This window comes from Acanthisitta chloris, unplaced genomic scaffold, assembly GCF_000695815.1.
Source record: "Acanthisitta chloris isolate BGI_N310 unplaced genomic scaffold, ASM69581v1 scaffold31338, whole genome shotgun sequence".
Classification (NCBI taxonomy): Eukaryota; Metazoa; Chordata; class Aves; order Passeriformes; family Acanthisittidae; genus Acanthisitta; species Acanthisitta chloris.
The window spans coordinates 47,763-72,871 of record NW_008688103.1 but is presented as its reverse complement, the minus strand read 5'-3'; the positions used below and the strand labels follow the sequence as shown (position 1 = coordinate 72,871).

General features: G+C 38.0%; 1 protein-coding gene across 1 annotated transcript in view; it reads left to right on the top strand.

The window, feature by feature from the left end:
- NRAP (nebulin-related anchoring protein) overlaps positions 1-25,109 on the top strand; it is a 51,471-nt gene that overhangs the window by 22,222 nt on the left and 4,140 nt on the right. The window contains exons 18-38 of the mRNA XM_009080897.1: positions 367-468; positions 995-1,192; positions 1,409-1,513; positions 3,767-3,865; positions 5,387-5,491; positions 5,962-6,069; positions 6,690-7,001; positions 8,049-8,153; positions 10,296-10,394; positions 12,210-12,314; positions 12,948-13,055; positions 13,523-13,636; positions 15,090-15,287; positions 17,129-17,233; positions 18,280-18,378; positions 19,102-19,206; positions 19,574-19,681; positions 21,204-21,515; positions 23,469-23,573; positions 24,271-24,369; positions 24,485-24,589. Coding sequence (XP_009079145.1) covers positions 367-468; positions 995-1,192; positions 1,409-1,513; positions 3,767-3,865; positions 5,387-5,491; positions 5,962-6,069; positions 6,690-7,001; positions 8,049-8,153; positions 10,296-10,394; positions 12,210-12,314; positions 12,948-13,055; positions 13,523-13,636; positions 15,090-15,287; positions 17,129-17,233; positions 18,280-18,378; positions 19,102-19,206; positions 19,574-19,681; positions 21,204-21,515; positions 23,469-23,573; positions 24,271-24,369; positions 24,485-24,589 — 2,796 coding nt within the window. The remainder of the gene's footprint in view (positions 1-366; positions 469-994; positions 1,193-1,408; positions 1,514-3,766; positions 3,866-5,386; positions 5,492-5,961; positions 6,070-6,689; positions 7,002-8,048; positions 8,154-10,295; positions 10,395-12,209; positions 12,315-12,947; positions 13,056-13,522; positions 13,637-15,089; positions 15,288-17,128; positions 17,234-18,279; positions 18,379-19,101; positions 19,207-19,573; positions 19,682-21,203; positions 21,516-23,468; positions 23,574-24,270; positions 24,370-24,484; positions 24,590-25,109) is intronic.

The following is a 25,109-nucleotide window of genomic DNA, read 5'->3' as shown; positions in this document are numbered from 1 at the left end:
TGGGGATTCCAAAATCCCACCTCATTAAGAACATCAAATCTTGATTCCTTGCTTATTTTTTTCCATGGTTGATTTCTTATCTTTGCCTCTAATAATCAGATGATTTAGCTAATAAGAAGACTTTCAGTTTATAAGCATAGCCACCTCAGAGGGCTGAGCCTTAAAGAATGAGGTTAAAGACCTCATAAATTAGACCAACCTTGAACCTTTAGAATTTCTGAGAACATCTGGGAAATTTGAAGTGATAAAATGAGAATCAGACTAAGCCCTTCTAAATTTTGCCCATCCAAATCATCAGTGAAAAACGTATTTCTTATCTCTTGGGTAATTGGAAATGTTCTTTGACTTAAATTATTTTTTCCCCAGATTAAATATAAAGAAGAATATGAAAAAACTAAAGGAAAAGCAATTGGAACCAAAGATTCAAGACTTTTACACTCTCTGAAGGTGGCCAAGATGAGTAGTGAGGTAAATTTTTTCTCTTTCTCAAAAGGTGTTTTTCATAATTATGAGTCTTTCATCAACAATATGTGATCTACCTCTGTTACTGTTTTCCTTGCAAGAAATTGGAAGCATTTAACAAATTGGTTTCCTTCCTCTGTCTGTTAATCTGCAATGATTGCACAATGTATTTGTTTTCATGGGGAATTTTGGATTATGATGCCCTTATTTTGGGCCAGGAAAGTAACATCTAGTTAAATCCTCAATATAAGCAATATATCGTCGTATTAAAACCTCAATATAAACACTTCAACATAGAACTGTTGAGCTGATAAAGGTATGTTTAAAAGTGAGGTGTGCTGTTAATAGAGAAAGTGTCTGTAGAGTCTGCAAAATTCATCCTGGCATCTCTTTTTCCCCTTATATAACCTGATTTCTATATGTGGAGTATTTCTTTTGCAAACCTGCATATGGACCCAAACAAGAGTGGTGATTTATGATATATTGGAATACACTGATACAGACAACTAATTTTCATTCTTTTTATTTCTAGGTTGCCTACAAAAAAGGTTTTGAGGAGAGTAAGTCCAATTTCCATCTGCCTATGGATATGATAAACCTGAGACATGCTAAGAAGGCTCAGGCACTTGCCAGTGACTTAGATTACAGGAAGAGACTCCATGAGTACACAGTGGTTCCAGAAGATATGAAGACCAAATGGGCAAAGAAGGCCTATGATCTCCAGAGTGATGTAAGATGATGTATACTCAACTGTTAGGGTTAACAGTAAGGGTGCTTACAGATTTTTTCCATTTGATGGAATTCTCATTTCATATGGATGCTGCCTGATTGCACTATGACTTTTTAAAATGCCTTTGTAATGTCTTTGAAATGGAGTGTGCACATGTTCACTTGCAAATATTAAACTTGTGTTTCCTGTGCCAATGAGTGTTATTTTCCTCTACAGCTTCAGTATAGGGCAGATCTGATGTGGATGAAAGGAGCTGGGTGTATCACAGAAGGAAGTCTTAACATACAACAAGCCAAAAAGGCAGGAGATTTGGTCAGTGAGGTAAGCAAAGTGCTCAGGCTTCTGTCTGTTGTTTGTTCAGAGGTTTATGTACTTTTATTCTGTTACTTTATGTGGAAAAAGTAAAGAATTACTAATGAGGAATATCTGAGAAATGGAAAAACTGATGGGCATCATTTAGTTATTCTATAGTTTATGACATCCTGAGTGAGATATTATTATTATGTTTATATGACCATTGTGTCATGTTTGTGAGGCAGAAGTCCCCATAACTGTACCTCCACCTCTTTTCATTCACCTGCATATTTTGCAGAACAGCACTGAATTTCCTATGGTAGATGCTACATGAAGTGCACAGAGGTTTTAAGGACCAGTATAGAAAAATTAGATAATTTTTAGCCATGTTTGAAAATTTCCTCGCTCTTCAGCAACCAAGGGTCGTGACTTTACTGACAGCTTCAGCTTTTGCTGCTTTTCATTGCTTTCACTTGATTAGTTCATGGTTTTGCACTGCCATTAACCTTTTGGGAGTACACTTCCTCAGCTGCTTAGCTATGGCTGAGTTGTCTCACTAGTGTTAGGAAAACTAGAGGACAGATAGAAGAATAAATTAGGGGAAGTTTGACAAGAAGGATAAAACCCCACTTAGTTCTGGAAGAAGGAACAGAAGCCACTTAGTTCCTGGAGATCACACTCTCTCATACCTTGGGACTCTGACATCCTCTCACTTCTCCTGTAAGGGGAAAAAATATATCTTAGAAACAAAAGAAGAGCAGCCTCTCTCAGATCTGGTGTCTTGCTAGGGATAGCCTGACATCTGCTGCTGGGGTGTGCTGTAATAATCACTTCCACAAATATTTAATCCATAATGATCTGCCTTTTCATGCCAGTGCTGTGTAAGGCCAAGAGATGGCTGACACTCACTTAAACTGGAGACTGGTGGATATTATTTTAGAGATCTCTATTGCCATACAAAACCTGGCATTTTGTCATTTCTTTGCAGAATGTCACTACATTGTGTTCCATGCAATGTGACAAAACATGCTGTTTTTAATCTGCCTTCCTCCCTTCCAGGTTCCTAAAATAAAGCGATGAGCACCTCTTTGAAGTGCTGCATGCTTTTTTAACTTCTATTTTGTGTTCCCCTAGCAGAGACACAGTGTAAGCTGATCTGTTCACCCATCAGTTCAAACAGAAGACTTTCTCTCCTGAAATGCCAGATAATGAAAAACATGCATTTACACCCTTTCTAGGTGGAATGCCCCAATTCATGGTTGAACTGTTAGAATAAGAATTTGACTAAAGTATACAAGAAGTGTTTGATTGGCCTCCCCTACCATACTGTGGTCTTGAAACAGAGTGCTGCATTTCCTTGTACTATCACAAGGCTAGAAAGAGGTGCTTAGCTTGCTCTCAAATGAGTGATGCAAAAGGCTGAAGCAAAGACATTGATTCAAAACAGCCCCGATCTAAAGCCTGATGATGTCGATTGAAGTTTTCTGTTCACTTTGGTGTGTTTCAGATGTGAAACAAAAAGTAAAATGGAATAAAAGTAAGGGCAGTCTTATTTGCCAAACTAAAACTGTTAGTCTCTATGAACATTTGTCCATTCAAACAGATTTTATATCAATACTGATACCAGAGGATGAATAAAAGGCAATGATTTTTCCCCGTATCCAAGACTTGAGCCTTGTGGAAGTCTCTCATAGCTGTTGGTCCCAGCAAGGCTTGACTGCAGTGTCTATGCTGAGCTTTGCATTGAAAATGATGGGGAAGATTTTCAATCCAAGTTACTTTCAGGACACTGAAATTGGCCACTCTAATTTGTTATCTTAATAACTTAAAAACATCTCAGTTACGTGTTCAGTGATTTGAAAAACACATGCATATGCTTGAGAAGTCTCATGTAAGAAAATGAGATAGTAATGTTAACTGCATAGCTTATGAACTCTGGTGGGTACTGACTTAAGTCATACCCAGTTTGTGAACACCACTCATTGCTTCGTTTGCAACTTAGCTCTTCCAAGATATGTAGATGGTACATCTGGCACCGAAGAGTATCCAGTGTCAGCAACAACGCATTTGGCATATTCTTACACAGCCCTACTCACCTCAAACTATCAGCAGTGGGTAGTATTTGAAAGCTTATTTTGTTGACACCTGTGTTAAAATTGTCTTGAGAATTTACAGGGCACTTTTGGCTCTATCAGTCATGTACTTTTTGAAAGTGTGACATTTTGTGGGGAGGGCAAATACTGTAGAAAATTTTGTGTAACTTGCTTTAATTTGCTGTAGAAAAAGTACAGACAGAAGGCTGATTCTCTGAAGTTCACCAGTGTGGCTGACAGTTCTCAGATCAAGCATGCCAAGAAAAGCCAGGAACTTCAAAGTGATGTGAGTCCTTGACTGAATTTGTCTCTTTGCAAGTAGCTTACTCATAACATGGTCATTCCTGACATATGTACACTGGGGTGATGGGGGAAGAGAACCCAGTCATGAAACCTTTCAGGTTTATTTCTAAGGGATTTTATTTGTTTATTTGATTAATTCATTGAATTCTTAAACTAGAACAATGAGAGCACAAATCAGACACCAGTGGGAATGGAAATAGAGGCTTCTCACAAATGATGTTAAAGGCCAGGGGAGGAGAGGATGCCTTGACAGAGGCATCAGACAGCCTTGGTGACAAACTTGTGGGTGGTGCAGACTGGATTCAAGTATGGCTGAAATGCATTTTTGACAGGATACCTGAGTACTCCTGAGTCATTAATGTCATCTGCACAAAATTTGGTTATCCATGGGGTAGTAAAAGTGAGGAAGGAAGATGGAGGGAAACCAGTATTCCCAGCTGATCTGCAGGCAGTGCTTGAAAGCAAGGTGGACATGAGCACAGGAACTGATACACTTCCATCCCAGGTTCTATGTTTCTTCCCACTGAGGGCCCTGTCAGAATCCTTAAAGCTGTATCAGCCTTGTTAGACCACTAACAGCTATTGTTGTTTTCCATTTTTATTCCTCTGTGCCAATAAAAATGTGGCACTTCCTTAGATATGTGTTGTGTGTCTCAAACATGACACCAGATTGAATCACAGGAGAACACTGGTCTCCTGACTCTTGTTACTTATCTCTTGTCTGCTGGACATGCTGCTTTTCTAAATGTGTTGAAGTCAGAATAGTAACATGGATTTGGAGCTTTATAGTAGGGACTTCTCCCCCCTCTTCTCTGTGAGATGTAAGAAATGTAACACTTTGTGAAAAGGGACAGCTTTTCATAGTTTTTTCAACAGCTCCTCCAACAGCTTTATGGGTTAAAATAGGGCCATTCATTTCTCTGTTGACGTAGCCCTGGGATATAAAATGGATACATTTGCTACTTGGATCATAAAAGGTCCTTGATATTTTCATTCAAAGTTGGAACGTTAGTCCTCACTCGAGTATTATAGTCAGCAATTACATTTAGGTCACAAATGCTCTCTGCAGATTCAATTACTTAATGTTCTTCATTTCATGCCTAAAATTCTGTGTCCTGTTAAAGAGTGCCATTCTACCTAAAAAGTAGCAACAGTTTAACATTGGATTAAATATATTCTTGCATACATTTTGTAGAGAGTATGAATTACTCTCAGCTTTATAGCCAGCTAAGTAGCAAACTTTAGGAATGAGAATTAAAGTATCCTGATACATATGTTGTTTCACAGCTTCTCTGTAATTTAACCATGAGCTGTTTGGTCAACCTGACTCTGTAGGTCAGCTTTTAAATTCATATTTGACAAACAAATTCGTGATACTAAAGAATAACTCACCAAATACATTAACCCTAATAAATCCTTGAATATTTGGGGTGTTCAACCAGTATTTCTCCAACATTAAACATGGACTATTGCTTGTTGACCATGCTTTGCTTTCTGTGAACAGGTTGCCTACAGGTCAGGAAAAGAGCAGTTTCTTCATCAGTACACCATCAGCAAAGATGATCCTGTCTTCATACTGGCCAAAGCAAATGCTGCCAATATCAGTGAGGTACTGTGTAAGACAGAGGTTTGGATTCCCTCTTTCCTGTGAATTGTTACAGCTGCTGTTGAAATATTTGTTCTGTAGCAAAATGTTAGGTTCTTTCTCTGAGAAGGTCCACATGTTTTAGATGTAAAAACTTCATATCTAAATTTAATTACTTGCTTGTAGTAAATACTAGTCACATCTGCTGGCTTTGCCACTTTTAGAGTTTGGAACTGTGCATTTCTCACATGCTTCCAGATGAGTGGCACATTGACAGTTTCACTGGAATCAGTGAGATAATGGGCTTGCAGTAACCACAGTATCCACAGTTATAGTATGTAAGTGAAGACACCAAGATCTGATATGTAGACATATGGTTGCTGGGCATGGAGAGTACGAGGGACTCGTGTTACTTGAGAGCTTTCACTGTGTCCATAGAACAAATACAGTATATGGATGGTAATAAAGTGACTGTGTTATTATCATCTCTTTAGAAACTCTACAGGAGTAGCTGGGAGAAGCAGAAGGAAAAAGGATTTGTGCTTCGTCTGGATGCTTTGTCATTCTTGACAGCTAAGGCAAAGAGGGATCTGGCAAGTGATGTGAGTATGGACTGCATCAGCCTTCTTTATTCCTGGGACAGCTGACAGTCCATGTTGCTGCTAGTGTTGGGGATGTGTCACATATGTCTCAGTGCCCTGAGCCACCTTCATTCTATTCATGCTAAGGAGCAACGGAGGAGTTGTCTGGGTGATTGGCATTCTGTAATTAGTCAGAAGGTTTGCTCTGAGCAATTCAGAGCTTTTCCCCACATGCTGACTGTGTTTTCCTATTCTCATTTTGACCCGAGGGTGAATTTTAGAACTCAAAATGAAGTGGAAATCTCCTGTGAAACATCATAACTTAATACATCTATGCCTGGCCAGAAAATTCCTGAAAGACCTTTCTGACTGCTTGAAGAATGTTGTTTTTCCTAGAGAGAACCAAAAAGCAAAGATTTCTTGCAGCTTTTTGTGAACATATTATTCTTGAGAAAGGGTTTATTATTTATAAACACTAATTTCTAAGTTCCATTCCAGTTCTCTTTGGCAAATGATCTTCTTACTTGCTTGTATCGAGGACCCAGCATGTCAAAACACTGACAGACCATTGCTTTACTACTAGTAGAGCTGTCAGTTTGGCAGCTTAGATCATTTAGTCTTGGTCTATTTTTTCTTCACAGATTAAATATAAGGAAGGCTATGAGAAGATGAAGGGTAAGCTCATTGGAGTAAAAGCTGTGGAGGAAGATTCGCAGATGGCTCATTCCCTGCAAATGTCAAAGTTGCAGAGTGATCTGGAGTACAAGAAGGCCTTTGAGGACACAAAGAATCAGTTCCAGATCTCCATGGATATGGTTAATCTTGTCCATGCCAAAAAGGCTCAGAATTTGGCCACAGACAGAGGATACAAGACATCTCTCCATAGCTACACAGCCCTGCCTACTGACATGAAAATGGCATGGGCCAAATGGGCCTACGGATTGCAAAGCGATGTAAGTCCAGAGCTTAATGTATTTCAATACCCTTTCACTCAGCCTATTCTCAGCCCCACCTAGGGCTCAGTTTCTTCAGATGTTTCTGCTTTTAACGCCATGACATATTTATGAATCTAATTTTTCAGCTATTTAACAGTTACTATTAAAACAGTAAATATTAACCATTTATTTCCTCAAGAGATATGTTTCAGTTGGGCAGTGTTTTTGAGGAGAGTTATAATTCTGTTTATGAGCATGGCTTCTTCAAAGCCTACTTGAAAAGTTAATAAAACACTAGAATTCATATATGATGTACATTCATTTTTTCCCCTAATGTGTAGGGAGGTTAAATAATGCGTGGTGATAAAATTGGTGATAAAATTCCATATGGAGACCACATGCTCAGCTGTAACCATTGGATGAACTGTCTTGATACTGTAAACAGTTGCTATAGGTTAGACTTTCCCTTCCAAGGTTTTAAGTCAGAACTCTCCAAGGAGACTGAGATAGAAATGTGTACAGGTCTTGTTGAGGTATGGCTGCTGAAACCCTTCTGGCATCTTTGAGAAACCTGGTTATAATGCTTGTACAGGCTTTTGAAATCCAGTACTGTTGTTAGGAGTCATTTTGTGAGGAAAGTGAGAAGTACTCCTGTACTCTTCCTCCTTAAAGATACCTGGAAAATCAAACAAAACAAACTGCTTTCCCTCCAGGGTTTGGGAAATGCTAAGTCTAATTTTCTTATAATAGCAAATCATGAATGATCTTTTAAGCAGTGCTCTATATACAATAAAACTGAAGTTGGAGTAAAAATTGCAAGCAACAGTAAGGTGCAGGCCACTTCTGAAAATTACCTTGCAATGCACATTGCACAAGTGCTGGTGAGTCCTGATACTTCTATTTCATTCTGTAGTTTTTTTTGCTTTCATTGCAACTATGCAATAGTGAATAAAACAAAAGCAGGCACTAATTTGACTTGGTTGTTGTTCCTGAGATGTCTGAATCCTTTAATGACATTTTAAGTGCATGAACACCAACAATAGGACTTTTTTTTCCCTTTGTCAGAACCGATACAGAGCAGATTTGAACTGGATGAAAGGAGCTGGATGGATAGCCACTGGGTCATTAAATGTGGAGCAGGCTAAGAAGGCAGGAGAACTCATTAGTGAGGTGAGATTTCATGACAGCATGTAACAGAATTTGCTGCATAATGCGTGCAAAATGTCTGTATAAAATTAAAATAATTTCCACTCAAAGGGGAAAGAAAAAGGCATACCACATGAAAGCCCTCAAAACCAGGGATAGGACTGGTAATTAGAGGGAAACCAGATACCAAACACATACCAGTAGGAGTCCATATAGCCTTTGCAAAAACAAAGTAGGTGACAAATGATATTATGAATAATAATGGCAATCAAACAGTGCTCAATTGCTACCCACTAGCCTACCTTTTTAATGAAGCAAAGCAGGAGAGATGATGAAAAGATGGAGTCATTGGACCCAGAACCTTCTTTTGTAACAGATACACATTCCTTATTGCTCCTTTTTCTTATATATTCACATTAGCTATTGAAATTCATGTAGATATTTCTGTCTGTAGCTATCTATTGGCCCAAGTAGTTTTCATCCTTATTTCTCCCTATAACCAATATCACTTATGGGAGAAGGCAAACTCTAGAATCCTTTGTGCCCATCCCATGAGGCCTTCAAAGGAAGATCTAGTGGAAATGGTTAAAAGGTTCATGGTATTCTGCTTCTGTTATTTCAGAGTGAGTCCTACTGGCCAAATCTGTTGCCATAGGAGACTGAATCCTGTGATTTTTAGATAACCATGTTGCAGGAATCATCTGTCCATTGACTGAATGAGAATAGCAGCATAACCACTGGTGCAGTGTCTCAGAAAAACATGGTCATCCTTTCACAACTGACTGATCACTAACACTATTTTTTCCCATGTGATCATCTATAATGATATAGTGATTAAATAGAAGGATGAGTTTTTTAGACGTAATAAATGAGATCGTCAGCTAGTGTAAAGCAAGGTAGCTTCATTTTTATAGTTGGCTGGAATAGTAACTGTGAATCTATATAGGTATTCCATTTTGATGTTGTAGTAGTGAAAACTTCTGAGTAGAAATCTGACCTGTTAAGTTGTTCATCTTGACCTTTTTGTGAGTACTAAATAATGTCAGGTCATTATGAGCCTCCTCCTTTCTTACACATGCACAGCAACTAGCCCTTCTAATACTGCTAAAAAGCAATTGCCAGAATATAACTTCTAGGAATTTTATGTAGAGATGTTCTGGTTGACTCTGCTTTGTCTCTAAAGCTTATCAAGACAAAGTGTAAACCACTTTTGTTCCCATTTAAACTTAAAGATTGCTCATTTTGAAGGGATTTCTTTCTGAAACCAAAACATTGCTTATAAGCTTATAATACCTTAAAAATATTTATGTGTTTTACTTTGGTATTTTGAGTCCCCAAAGGGTCAATATGTTGCTTCAAACAAACTTCTGTGGATCACAACTCAGTTTAAAGGAAAATGACATGATTTTAGACTGAAATACAAGCAATTTTTAGAAGAGCCATGAACATGATTATTAAGTTGGGAGTTCATCACAGGCATTTGGAAAATTTAGTGTGCACTGTTTGGAGAAGAGATGAAAGTACTGATGAGTTTAAGACAACTTGTGCAAGGAGGGAAGCTTTTAATGACCTGGCCATATGGGAAAAGTGTCATTTTGCCATTAACAACCTTCATCTTAATTATGTATATATAAGAAGATCTCTCAGAAGATACTATGGCATAATTAATATAATTATCTAAAAGCTATACTTTAACAATTAGGTACGGTGTCAATGGCTGCACTGATTTGCTGTAGGTCTTAGGGGGAAACCTAAACCCTGAAACAGTAAATGAAACAGTTGCCATGATTAACACAATACAATTGTACCTAATTTCTTGCTTAAAGAAACTATAGCTGAAAAGTATAATCAATCATATTGTATTTGAAGTAATCCAGAAAGATTTTAAAATCCTGAGTTCTGGCATATTTAGGTAGGCAGAATCTGATTTTGAAATGTTTTCCTTATTTTTAGAGAGAAATACTTTAATATTAATTGGCAAAAGGTTATTGTTAAATTGAAACAAATATTAATCTGAAAGTACCTAGGACATAAAGATGAGGAAAGAGGAATAATAATTATGTTCACAAATTCACTCTAATCTCCAGCAACCTATGATTTTTCTCTTTCAAATAGCATGAAAGAGCAGCACAAAATTCACAGCTTTGATCTTTTTCTGCTCAACAGAAGAAGTACCGTCAGCATCCATATGCTTTGAAGTTTACCAGTATTAAAGACACTCCTGAGATGATCCAGGCTAGAATTAGTTATAACCAGGCTGTGGATGTAAGTTATAATGTATATACATTATGATTATAAGAGTGGTATCCTCTTTGAACGACCTGATTGAAGCACTGGCTTTCTCTCTCTTTCTTTCTCTGAGATTATCCTTGGGAACCATGAAACTTCTGTGTTCTGGTGTGGTGCATCCCACAAAGAGCCTGTTTCTAAGTTGGAATGGGAAGTCATAGAGATCCCACTGAAGTGAATGGGATTTTCATATAGAAAGGACTCTCTGTCCAATTTTTGTTCAGAAGTAAAATTTAGGAGTAAGACTGACCGTTGACCTTTAGAGACTTTTGGCCTTTTGAGATTCATTGAGGAAGAACAGTTTTGGGGTTCTTTCCCCTTTTCAAACAGATATCTCAAATTTCAGTTTCTGCATATTCTTTGGAAACAAAATGTAAGGCAGCTTGACAAGGAAGAAAAAATAAATTATTACAAGCTGTCATCCTGCTGAGAGAGAAATCCAGGAGGGGAAACCTTAAAGAGAAGAATTGAGGCTGTTTGGTGTTTAAACATGTTTATTTTTAATAGAAGAGCGATTTAAAAATATTGTAGACTTAACTGGGATAATACAGAAGTGAATAATAAGCAAAAGTCACTCAAAAAAGACAAGTTTCAAACATGAGAGGATGTTTTATTGTGAAAATAGATATTTTTAAAGTGAAGGAGAAGATGAAAGACTTTGTGTAAAACACATGCTATTGTAATACTTATAGTGTCTGTGCCTTTGGTTTAATTAATAAGATCCAAAAGGCTTACATCTCAGGCAGGATAAATATAAGTCATTTTGTTTCACTGAGCCACAGTCAAAATCAGTCTGGTGCTCTACTTCTTCACACATGGAGTTCTCATTAATTTTCTTCTTACAGAGCTGCAATACAAGTGGGCCCAGCTGCTAAAGAAAGTGGCAGCAGGGTGAAATGGAGGGATTCATTCTAATCTGGGGGTCTCAAACCCTCCTGCAGAAATAATAGCCTGGGAAAGGCAAGTCAGGTGGTCAAGACTAAGGCCTAAAAAATGGTGTCTCTCTGTATGCATCTGAAAGTTATGGTGCTAATGTAAGAAGAAACTAGGCTACGAAAGAAAAAACAATATGTGAGAACTGTATAGCCATTGCAGGGGAAGTTCCAGTTAATTGCTTAGAACTCCTCTTATCTGTCTGCAGACATACAAAAGTTAGCTAGTCCTGGGCTGTCCCTGTATTCTTCCTCCAAGGGTTGATATGAGTAACACACAGAGACACCTGTTAAATGATGAGATCAGTCACCTTCTGAGGTTTTTTAAATCTCTTGCCATTGACTATAGAACACCCCCTTGCAAGTAGCTCTGGAAATAAATATGCAGTAGTTGCACAGATAATTACCATCATGTTTATCTGTTAAAATTGAACATATTTGGAGAGATGTGTTTGGGGAACTTCAACTCCCCAGATTTGTGTGGAATTTCAAAGTGTTGGTGGGCCACTCCTGGCTGCATATCCTTAATTGCTGTTTATTCTTCTTCTCCCAGCTCACACATGCTGGAAGTCTTATCAAATTAGTGTTCAAATATATGAATTTTCATATACATTGATTTACATACTCAAAACTTCAAGGGGTTCCTCTCTAGCCTAAGTTCTTCTCTAGCTAGTAGGTGTTTCAGATTCCCAAAGCTATTTGAATCCATTTTGACTGATACAATTGCCTGTGTTTATTAATGCTGCTCTTGCTTTTCTGTAGTGTTTGTTTCCATAAACCTATTTGTTAATATTTTTATCTGAACTAATGATTGAATGTGTAGTAGGTACTTGCTACTGAAATACATCTCTATTTGCAGAGGCTGTACAAGGAGCATGGAGAGAGTATAAAGCATCAGTATACACCTACAACAGATCTTCCTGAAATCCTTCAGGCCAAATTAAATGCTATGAATATCAGTGAGGTATAAATCTGACCTTTAATATTTTAAAGGAATGTGGAAAAGTTGATAGTGTTTTTCTTTTTGTCCTACACAGGAAATCATACTAAATTTCTTTGTTTTCCCCAGTATATGCTCATTTTATGGTTTAATAGTTTCTGAAGTAATATGGAAAATCAAACTTCTTATCAAACTTCTCCTAAATTAGAAAGGTTAAGAATGAACAAAGAGATACATTGTTATGACGGACATTTGTCATGTGATAATTCCTGTTGTGTATTGATAGTTTCATTTAGAATCATAGACTCATAGAATCAACCTGGTTGGAAGAGACCTCAAAGATCATTGAGTCCAACCCTACTGTGGTTACTAGACCATGGCACTAAGTGCCACATTCAGTCTCAGCTTGAAAACCTCCAGGGATGCTGAATCCACCACCTCCCTGGGCAGCTCATTCCAATGCCTGACTACTCTCTCTGTAAAAAATGTCTTCCTGATTTCCAACCTCCCCTGTCAGAGCTTGAGCCTATGCCCTCTTGTCCTACTGCTAGATGCCTGCGAGAAAAGACATTAGTCCTCTGCATTAGAAAAGAATGAAACTAATGTGGTAACGCTCTGAACAGCAGCTCTGATTTATTCGTGTTCCATATTTCCTAGGTTCGCTATAAGGAGTCCTGGGGAAAGATGAAAGATGGTGGCTATCAACTGAAATTAGATGCCATCCCCTTCCAGGCAGCAAAGGCTTCGGGTGAAATCATAAGTGATGTACGTGAACTTACTGCTGATATTGTCCAGTAGGATATGTCAGTCGCTGCAGACTGGATCTGCTGTGCTGAGTGACTCTTGATGGAGACAGCATGTCCAGCCAACTCTACATCTGGGAGACATCTAGCCTTGGACTAGTTAGTTGTTCTTTTGGAGGTGCAGCCATAATGAAGTGTTACTGGTAACTAAGCAAAGGAAGGTTTGTGAAAGCAAATGTTCACTAGCAAAGTTAACCAGTTTACCTGCTGTAGTGACTGAACAGTCATTGGGATTGTTAAGGGCCAGTCAGGTGAGGACTTCCTAACACCCAGTAAAGGTTCCTTCAGACGTATTATCATGTTCAGTATTGCTAGAATTTATTGTCCATATTGCTTTCTCTGTAATGTGAAACTCCTTTTATTCAGGTTTTAACTAAGTGATACTTCTCTTTGCTCCGATTCAAATTTCTATTCGTATTTCTTGTTTAGCATAAGTATAAGGAGGCATTTCAGAAAATGAAAGGACAGATGGCTGGCTCATGTGGCCTGGATGGTGATATTCATATTGCTCACTCAGTCCATGCAACGTCTCTGCAGAGTGACGTAAGTACAAGAAAGATGTGGGCAATTTTGAATTGGTTTCCTTACTGTAAGTAGTTCCTCATGGAAGATGCTGTGGACTAGCTGTGGACTAGCTGTGGACTAGCCTACTTGTTTAAGACTTAGGACTTTCTCTCCCATATTCCAGATGTTTTAATATAATCATGATATTCTCACTATTTTTTTAACATCATTTACAGTAACATAAATTTGACAATAAAAGATTCCTTATACAATCCCCTGCTGCATATCATTGCTGCCTAGCATAGAATGTTTTACTCTGTGAAAGTATCACTCAGAGGCAGGTCTAATTGAGAATTAACAGTGGTCTTTGTACAGGAGTAAATTAAATTTGCTAGAGATACGAAGTTATTCAGTGTTTATTTTCAATTTACTGTTTTCCTGTAAGACTAAAGGATGAATGAGTTTATGGAATTTGGCTTGAGTTTATGGAAGTTGGGCTTTTTTGGTTGGGGAATGGTTCCCACTTGGTCTTGAGATAGACTAAGAATCACATAATTCTTTCAATGCCTATTAGAATCATAACTGTTTGGTGTATTTTGAACACTGTGGCTTAATCCAGAAAGCAGTGAAGTATTTGTATGACATTAAGCACATAAATAATATAAGAACTATTTATCTTCTTACCAAAACTGTCTGTAGCAAGCCTGGTTGTGGATACAGGTGAGAGAGTGTCCACAGTTTTCAGAAGTGCTGGTATTGTACAGGGACTTTTTTTGTGTGATAGTATTGCTTAGACATACAGGTAGCAGTAAGTGTCTAAGAATTCATCCATCTGTCAGGTTTCTCTAAGTCAATTTGATGATCATGAATAACTCTGTATGTGCATTATCCTGATGAACATCTTGAACATCTCAAATTTGCATAATCTGATAGGGAAATGTCATGTGAAAAAGATTTCTTTGAAGATTTCTATGCCTTTCTTTTCGTGGACAGAGACGAAAAGTGAAAAAACCCAACTCACCACTAAAAATTGCACTTAAAACTGTGAAATGAAACTGGCCAAATCAACAAATATTTTGAATGAGGATGTGTACTAATTCTAATATAATTAAGGCTGTTTGCATGTTATCCTAAGGCAGTAGCTTCCCCTTTTTTTGCACTTTCTAGAAATGTGGTGAATTAAGATTTCATTTACTGGTTTGGTTAATTCTATAGGTTCAATGTGTCCAGTTTAAAAAAATTATAAACAATCTCAGCTTAATCAAATATAATGTAGATGGCTACTTTTTTTGATGAAGAATAGGTTACCACATATTCTGATTATAACTATTGATCTTCCACAGTATAGTTAAACAAGTTAGGAAACTTAATTTTAAAAAAGAATAATTTAAACTGGAAAATGGAAGAAATATGGAGAATGTATTTTCTCATCAAAACCTGAATTGTAATTGCAAAGCTGTGATATTTGTGTGATCTGTTTTTAACTTCACAGGTGAAATATAAGCAAGGTTTTGAGGATACAAAGTCTCACTTCCACCTGCCACTGGATATGATAAACTTTGTACATGCCAAGAAAGCCCAGTCTTTGGTCAGTGAGCAAGAATACAGACAGCTGCTACACCAGTACACTTCTTTGACTGATGATGTGAGGTTGCGCTGTGCCAAGAATGCATACAAACTACAGAGTGAGGTAATTGCAAAATATCCCTGTGATGTTTCCCTGTAGGTTCTGATGCAAGATAGTTCTGTTCCAGATCACGACAGCTGACAGCATGTATTTGAGCAGCAGCTGAGGGATAAACAATGGCTGTTCCCCCTTGATTACATGGAGGAATGAGACATTTATCTTACTGGGCAGTTGTACAATGTGTGTGATCACACTATACTGAGAGATAAAGTATAGTAGTCTTCTCTGATTGCGTCAAAAAGTGTTTGCAAGTGAGAATGATTGTACTGTTGGTGAAAGAAATACTCTCTTTAAGGTCTTGCTAACTAGGCAAACTGTTTACCAGCTGGTATTTTATGAGTTGGTTTGCAACTGGGTGAAATCCATGTCTGCATTCACCAGAAAGATGCCTATTGTTAAAAATTTTATTTGTAAGAGACTTATAAAGACATACCTGCTGAAATTCTAAGAGTGAGCTTAACTCCCTATGTAGTCCTGAGTAAAATCAACTGGATAATGCCTTACAAATCCATAGGCACAGCCATGAGCAAAGGGCTTTTCATAGATTACATTGCCTCTGGACACCTCAGGAGAGGCTGTATCTTAAAAACATGTCTGGCCACAAAATGCTTCTGTATATCAGTTTAACACTTTCAGACAACAGTCTTAAAGATGGCAGACTGTGTTCAAACAAGTGTCAGCATCAGCTGCCAGTTGTGCTGCCTTGACTTTGGTGAAAACACATCAGAGATTCTGAGGCAGGTTTCCATCCATACCTGTCTTTGAGTTGGGAGTGAAATGCTGATTGGCAGCAACACAGAGTTGCAGAATTTACTCTCTTACCAGGTGGTGCTAATAGAAGCAAGGACTGTGCTCTAGCATTGTCCTCTCTTTCCTTCTGATTCACAAAGGATATTTCCCATACACAGCACCATGGTGCATGTGAGTCAAAAGATGGACAAACCTGGATGGAAGAGGAGCTGGTGCTAGTCTTCTAGGCAGCTGAATAAAATAAAGGCATGGTCCATTTCCATCATAAGTGATCAACACAATCAAAACACCTCATTAACAAAAGCTAGTTCTGCCCTCAGTAAGCAGTAGAAGTTTCCACATATCCATCCACTAGGCAGATCTGTGCTTTACTAATTGTTTGATCTTTATAAATATTTTGAAGCAGAAAATAAGATTATCCTCCTCTTCACCCTTCTTGTTATTAAATGAAGTAATGTTATTGTAATGTATCTATCAGTAACCTATTTGTAGCTTTTGAAAAATCAATATTTACCGTGAGTCACTGCTAGGTTTGGTGGTCTGGAAAACATTGCAACAAAGAGCATACAGTGGCTTAGTGCTGTTTTTCCTTAGTGTTCCTTACTTGTACTATGACCATGCGGAACTGTTAAAAATTAAGGCTATTTTGTCTGTAGTTTCTCTTATTTGAAAGTTACCAGCTTTTATTTAAAGGCATTTTCTTACATGTTTATAAACTGATCTTATTTTACATATATTTATAATAAATCAATGATATCTAGCTGTGATTTATGTATTATATATGAAGAAAATTCAGGTACCTAGAAAAGGTTTTTCCAAGGTTACAAATGGAAGTTAGAAGTCAAAGTATCATCTGGTGTTCATGAGACTTAGTAGTCCTCAGAATCTTGCATCTGTACTGTAGATCTGTCAGGGCTGTATGCACAGAGACAGAAACATAAGCATAAGAACACAGGGTAATGTATATGAACTCTCTGTGGTAGATACTAATTTTAATGGATTTATTAGAATATGGTTATTGTGTATTTTTGGGTGAATAAATATAGGGCATCTCAAATGCAAACTTGTAATTGCTTCTTCTTGGTTTTCCTTAGAATTTATACAGGTCTGACATGAACTTTATGCGAGGAGTTGGATGTATTACTCCAGGGGCCCTAGAGATTGAAGGAAAGAAGAAAGCTTCTGAACTCATCAGCGAGGTAACAAAAGAGGGGTTTGATTTCTCCACTATGAACAAGAGTTTGCCAGATGTCTTTCTATTAAACTGGGCTGGCAAAGTGACTCACTGGATAATGCTAGACTCCCTCCCCTTGTGTTTGATCATTCCATTCGTGTCCTAACTGCAGATGGGTGAACCATGGAGTTCAAGGTTTTGCAGACTTTGCTAACTGTTTTTGCAAATCTTTTCTCCTGTGCTTCAGACCCAGGAGGTGGTTATTTTATGCTATTTATTTTAGAATTAAAATGCACTTTTTCAACTAAAAACAAAGCTGTGCCTATCTGTAATAAGTATCTTGTACCGTTTGTCCAAAATTAGACAGAGCTGTGGAGTGCCCAGCACATTACACTGTCCTCAGTTCTGCTCCTGCTTTACAGTCTTAGTCTGTTTTTTTCTTGCTGCCTTTGTGTGTTTTTGCTTTTCCCCCTCTGTAACTGGACTTTTATTTCCTCTGTTATGTTCTCTTCATACAGTTTCTTCTAGTATCAGATTTTGCTTCTGTTGCCCACGTTCACATAGTTGTGAAATGAGGGAAAATAAGAGTGCTCTTGTTAGTGGTGCTCTAGTGAATGGATCCCTGCTTGCAGTGACCTTACTGTTCTTTTTTCATAATTCTAACACAGGACCACAGACCCTGTGAAACCTTATTTTTCTCAAAAAAAAAAAATGTTCAGTGGGCTTGTGCAGCTTCTTCTCTCTGGATTGGATTGCCTTTACTGTAATTCCACTAGCCAGGGTTAATGAGACCAAGGGGTGAAATAACCTCATTACTGTATTCAGCATATTCAGCAGAGCAGCACCTTTTTTTTTTTTTGCACCTTATTCCTTATTTACTTTTCATTTCCCTGTGAGACTTGAATGCACCAAATTCAGAACAGCAAATGGTAAATTAGTCTAATGATTAATATACAAACTGGAGTTTTAAGCACAAGAAGTAATATTAGACCACTGGTATTGGAAAAAAAGTCCCTTATCTGACGAGACAATTTAGTTATTCTGTTCATTTTTCTTTGTGTGTGAACTCAGAGTAAATATCGTCAGCAGCCACATTCCTTCAAGTACACATCGGTGACAGACTCTCTTGGCCTCCTTCATGCAAAATTCAGCAATATGATTGCTAATGAGGTAGGCTCTCCTAACGTGAATCAGAAAAGATGCTTTTCAAAATGCAGCAAGCCGGGGATGGGAAAGTGAGAAAGAGACAACCCTGTTCTCAAAGCAAAATGCATCAAAAACAGCAAGCATCACTGATTTGTGCTTTTTCACAGTTAGATCACGCTTGATTATTTCCAAACATTTAATACCATGTTAATTTCATCTCCTTTAAAAAGCTTAAATAGTATCCATACCACAAGTCTCATGATCAAGTTTTCTGCATGAAACAGAGACACAAAAATCAGGACTGTGGGGTGTTCTTGAGGGAGATCATTTGCATAGTATGGTCCAGTTTTGAGGGGTCCTAAAAAAAGAAGCACTTTTCTAAATTCTGAAAAACCAAGGCAAAACCCATACACAAATTATCAAAACCATATATGATAACATAAGGAAAAAAATTCAGGCTAGAAAATATAGCCAGCCTACCAGAAATGCCTTCCCTTTCATTAAACACACATTTATGATGCCCTTAACATTCTTAATTCTACTTTTGGCCTGCTGGGAACATAACAATGCCAGGCTAAAATGCAATGCCCAGAAAAGAAACTTTCCAGCTGCAATGGTATTCTCTTAGCTGGTTTTGATGAGGACTGACTATAGTTGTCATAGTCATTAACAACTTAAATAGTGCAGTTAAATTGTTGAAACAATAGAGAAAATTAATTGCAGTTGTCTTTTTGATCTCTTTCCCAGCGCCTGTATAAAGCAGCAGGAGAGGACAGTCAGCACCACTATACACTGACACTGGGTCTGCCTGAGTTTACACGGGCAAGAATAAATGCAGCCAACCTCAGTGATGTAAGAATTTGTTCTGTATTTCTTACACTTATTTAGGATGGAAGATGAATCATGCAGTGGCAAGGAAAATGGATAAGTAGAGAACATTTTAGGTCTATTCTATTTATGCTTTCCCTGGTTTGATTGTAATGATATTTATCTCCATTAGCATATATATATACGGTTGTGAGTAAATTAAATCTACATAAAGAACGAGACATGTTTTGTCTGAGTTAGTAGGATTTCCCAAAGATAATTTTTAAAAAATCCTTTGATTATAAAGGATGAGACTGTAACACAGAATAACAAATGAAAGAGGGTTCCTTTGTTTGTTCCTTTGTGCATTTAAAAGTGAAACAGCAGTCTACATGTGCCTTTCCTACTTTAGGCAAAATACAGAGAATCTTGGCATAATCTACGTGCTCAAGGCTACAAGCTGACAATGGAAGCACTCCCGTTCCAGACTGCCAGGGCCTCCAGAGAAATTGCCAGTGATGTGAGTTGAATGATTCAACCTCCCTTCTTGCCTAATTTCTGTTAACTTCATGTAAAACAATGTCTAAAGCAGATTTCACTGAATTAAAGCTACTCCATAACCATGTGAGACAAGTGTGAGACAGAATATATTACTTATGAATGAGATTCTTTGTGTGAATTAAAAAAAAAAAGAGGAGGAAGAATTGCTGCTAATCGGGAACCAAGCTTGGTTAAACATCTTCCAGTGGGAAATAACTAATGAATTAAAGTATTTGGAAACAGACAAATAAGGGATTCTGTTCCCTTCCATGCTTTCAGCTCCCCATATTATAAAGTGCCCAGTAACTCTGTCCACCCTGTTTTGAACTGACTTTTGGAACTGCTTGGTGCTTCCAAATTCAAATGAAGGCAGAAGAACATGAGGGTTCTTTGAATCTCTGAAATTCAATTAGGAGTTGCCCCTCTGGTTAGGAAGTGAGAAATCAGTGAAAGTTCCTGTAAATATCCCTTCCTCACAAGAAATGTATTAAATTCTGTGAAAAACTGGCAATTAAGCTGAATTTAGTAAAAAAGAAAGTCTTCATTTTGTGTAGTATCTAGTTGCATATTTTATCTCTAATGTCATAGAATATGAATATATTTCACATATGTTTGTTTTACGAAGCAACCATTTCTAGCTGTAATTTATAATGTACACTTAACCATATTTTGCAGAGTGCTTTTGGTTACAGCTTCAGATCTGTTCTAGAGGGTACAAGTCCATAATAGAATTACATCCACTTACAACAGATCTGAATTTGGCCCTTCATCTTGGAAGCACTTTATAAACATTAGCTGCTGTAATTTAATCCCCACAACTCTCTTGTGTGGTAGATAAGTGTTATTATCCCATTTCAACTACATTATGAACTCTTCAGGGCCCAGGCCTTCCCTTTAAAGTTCTAAGCACCCTGTTGATGCTGTATAAATAAGCATTATCATCATCATCACTATTTCACAGAGAGGATAAATGCAAGATCATAGGGAGAGTCACAGTCCCAGCTAAGATGAGAACGAGGGGTTGCTGGTGCTTATTCTTTCCAGGAAAACTGAATTTACTCTTTAAAATAGCTGGGTGGCATTTGCAAATCTGAAGGCTACAGAGTGCACAGTGTTTTGCTTTGTATAGGTTTTTTTCCTTCTATCTTTTGTTTGTTTCTCTTATGTTCTCATTCCTAGTGAGAGGAATAAAATACTCAGAGAGATAATAAAAGTACATGATTTGAGGTTAAACATGATCAGTGCTTTGGGCATATTCAGAGGATGTATTGAGAAGTGCTTAACTTTAATGTTGCAACTACTGTGGTATTCAAATTTGAGAGCAATGAGATATTCAAACAATTGCTTTCTAGTGCTACATATCTTGACTGGTTTTATATGAAAATGAACTATGTTTCACTGAAACATAGATGTTGCAGTGACTTACCAAGTTAGTTAGCTAGAGTAGCCAGTCTAAGTTTGGCACTTTTTCACTTCTACCTTTTTTTAAATTTTATTTTCAGTACCAGTATAAACACAACTTTGTGAAGGAGAGAGGAAAACACATTGGTGCCAGAAGTATACTGGATGATTCCAGGTTGCTGCATTGCTTGCATGCTGCCAAGTTACAGAGTGAACAGGAGTATAAGAAGGGATCCCAAGAAGTGTGGTCTCACTATCATCTGCCCATGGACATGGTGAATCTTGTCCATGCCAGGAAAGCCCAGGCCTTAGTGAGTGATCAAGATTACAGAAAGAGACTCCATGAATTTACAGCACTCCCAGAAGACCTGAAGATGAAGTGGGCCAAAAGAGCCCACATGTTGCAGAGTGAGGTAAAGTCTTTCTTTCTCTGAACAGCAAATTGAGTTTAGCAAGACCAAAGCTTTGAGTGACTGGCACAAATTGTACATTGGCACTAGGTGGTGTTTTTAGAAAGATTACTTGTAAATTTATGTGTGCAGCAGCAAGATATCTGATTGCTCCTTACATATGGAATATATGTGAATCAGAGGTTCTCATGGTATGAACCTGATGAAAAATCACTGTGGACCACATTACTTATTCTAGAGCTGAGGGTTGTACAAAATCATCTCTCAGCTGTTTGGATCACAGCCAGTCAGGGGTTTGACAGCCACTGTTCTACATGCAGAATTCTTTGAGCAGAAGGTTAAATGCTCAGAGATTGATTTGAGATATGGTAGAAGGTAATTTTGCAAACGGAAATGGTCATATCAAATAACCAGTTCCCCAGATGTGTCTGCAGAAATTACTCACGCAAATATAAGTTCAGACAAACTTTGATGATAGAAATGATGGAATCTCAGCATGGGCCACATCCGTACTCACTTTGGCTTAGCATGTACCTTTGTCCATGGACAAGCTATTGGCTATATATGCTTTAAAACAGATGTAGATGTTAAGTACATGCATAAAGCTGCATGGATGCTGGTACCTGTATGTTGGCTGTTCAGGGTCCAGTGTCATTAGCTGCTCTGTAGCAGGAAGCTCTGTTTGAGTGGTTTTTGTTTTGTAAGAAAAGAGACTGAATCATTTCAGCAGGGAAGTGGAAAAGTTTGTTCAGAAGGTTACAGTGATTCTTAATAGATCTTTAGAGAGATGATCATTTACCAGACTCAGGATTTTATTGTGATACAAAATGATGGGATATTTGTTGGTCTGAGTCAGATCTGATGAGCAGGTATTAACAGATATCCCAGCAATAAAAGTCAGAGTGACAGTCAAAGCACTGGATATATTGTAACCTTCTCACTCAGTGTACTTGCTCTCTGGTATCCTGAATGTACTCTTCACTGACAGGACTTTTAGGATATTCTTGGGATGGTACAGAAGCTGTTGCTAAATGTAGTTCTTTGCTTTTTCAACTCTCATTCCTGCCTTCTCCTGTAACAGCTGACAGAAGGCAGTTAGATCCAGGAAGGCAGGATTTTTAACTATTTACTGCTGTGTGATGGTGGCTCACATGATATGAAAGTGGCATTTCCAGGGACTCAGTCCTTGGACCCTAGCAGCACGTAGTTCAGAACTTGCCTGCAAAAGGGCAGGACAGGACATGAGTGAGAACCTCAGTGCTTGGCTCTTTGCCTTTAGACCCCAAGAGAAGAATTCAGAGAAATTATGAAGGTGATTTTGTCTGATACCCTCACTATCTGGTAGAATAATGTATGACACACATGATCTAGCTGGTTGTTATGTCCTTTGGCATATAGGGGGGAATCAAAAACTGAAAAACTGAATTATTGGATTAAAGTCACACAGTGAGCAATCATCACTCTGAAGTGGAGTCAGGACTGTTGGGATTGTGGGTACTTTCCTGACTTTCACTTTTTATTTGGTCTGCCTGGTTTTCTTTACTAAATTAGGAGGTAAAGCAAGTCTTTAATGTGAGTAAAGAAAGAGTAATGTGTCCTCCTAGAAATGGGGTTAACGAGGAAGCATGAACCAGATAAAATAATTAGTATTCCTGTCTTGAATTCACCTCAGAAAATTATTTCAAAAGAGGTTCTTTTACGCCCAGTACAAACAGGTTATTACTTACAGCTTTGAGTCATACTAATTCACTCGTGGGGCCTTCTCTTGTAACTTGCATATGATACATTATTTAATTCCTGGTGGAATGAACAAATGCAAACAGTTTGGCTTTACGATCTGATATGTGCATGGCAAATGAAAAACCTCAAAATGTTAATATGAATCAGGGAGTTTTTTAAAAAACCTTAATAGCTGTGGATACAAAACTGATAGTGAACGATTTTCATTTTTAACAGCATCGCTATAAATCAGACCTGAACTTCATGAAAGGAGTTGGTTGGATGGCTCTGAGATCTCCGCAGATAGAAAGTGTAAAGAAGGCTGGAGAGCTCATCAGCGAGGTAACTGATAAATCTTTCATGGGATAGCAAGTCTGTAGGAATTGTTTACCATCAAGGCTCCTCGTTACATGACACTTACGAATGTAGCTTATCATTTCCTTTTGATGTGGGAGCCTGTTTATACAAGGTGTAAGTTACCAAGAAGCAGTATGGGAGATGCAAGTCCACTGTGTGACACCTGCTGAATATTTTCCATTCCGAATGAAACACAAGAGTATAAGCAAAACATGCAGCAATAAATAAATGCAGTAAACTCCATTATGAAATTCTAAGCAGGTGGTTATGGAAGTTATATAGAAAGATACAGCACTGACAACCACACTGAAGGGGCACTTGTCTGCTCAGTATCATGTATTAATGGAGAAAAATTATGAGCTGTCAAAAGTGTAGTGTTCAAAAGCTTTTTGCATGTGAATTTTCAGTGGGAAGTCCTTATGGCACATACACACACACACACACACACACACACACACACACACAAAGAAGTTTGGTGCCTGGGCACCACAGCAGTGATACAGAGGCATCCCCTGTCCCTAGCTGAAAGAGCAACTGAGACTAAAGCAGAACAGTGGCTTCAGGGAAGTGTCTATAATGTTTTACCCCAGTTATCACACACTTGGAATTGTCATATATCATTAACAGAAACATCTGGTGTTTTTTTCCTTTGTTTGTTTTTGTTTCCACCTCTCCTTCTCAGATAAAGTACCGTCAGAAGCCAGAAAGTTTGAAGTTCACTGCCGTGGTTGACTCTCCAAATTTGATTCATGCCAAAAACAGCTACCTCCAGTGCAGTGACGTAGGTTTCATTTTAATTTATAAGTGATCTTAACTTTGTTGTACTATAATGCATAAACCAACTGATCTTGAAATTGCTTCAGTACCAGTTGTTTCAATGACTTTTGGCTCCACAGATACTGTACAAGGCTGGAGACTCCGAAGCCAGGCACAGGTACACTCTGCCCCCTGATCATCCAGATTTTATCCGAGCCCGCCAGAATGCACTTTACATCAGTGATGTAAGTAAGCCTTTTCCTTTGAGGAGCTCTTGGTAAACTTGCTTGGGAATAAAACAATGTCATGTATATGTAGAAGTCAGGTCTGAGCCTGACCAAAACTGAAAAGTGCCAGAGGCTGTGAAGAGTCAACACGTTGCTGGGTTTGGGCTGGAGGAATCAGGAAAAGTCTTAATTTTTCTTTTGAGAATTCATTCAACTTTCTAGGGCAGTAAGCTATTATTAAGGATTTCAAACCTTCAGTATAGGTATGGCTAGTTAAAAATTAAAATCTTTTTGTTTATGTTTGGGTGAGGGAGGAGGGAGAATGCTCGTTCCTCGATATATAATCTACCTTTCTGAAGCTGCAACACTGCATTGAATCAATCTCTTAGGCACAGTTATCATCAATCTGGATGTAACTGAATCAGTGAGTGGAATTGGTTCAAAGGAAATTTGTTCCCACATTATCCCATATAGAGAAACTCAGTTGATTCCTAGTGCCTTGTTCCCTGATTAAATAGCTGTTGTCTTTACCTACAGG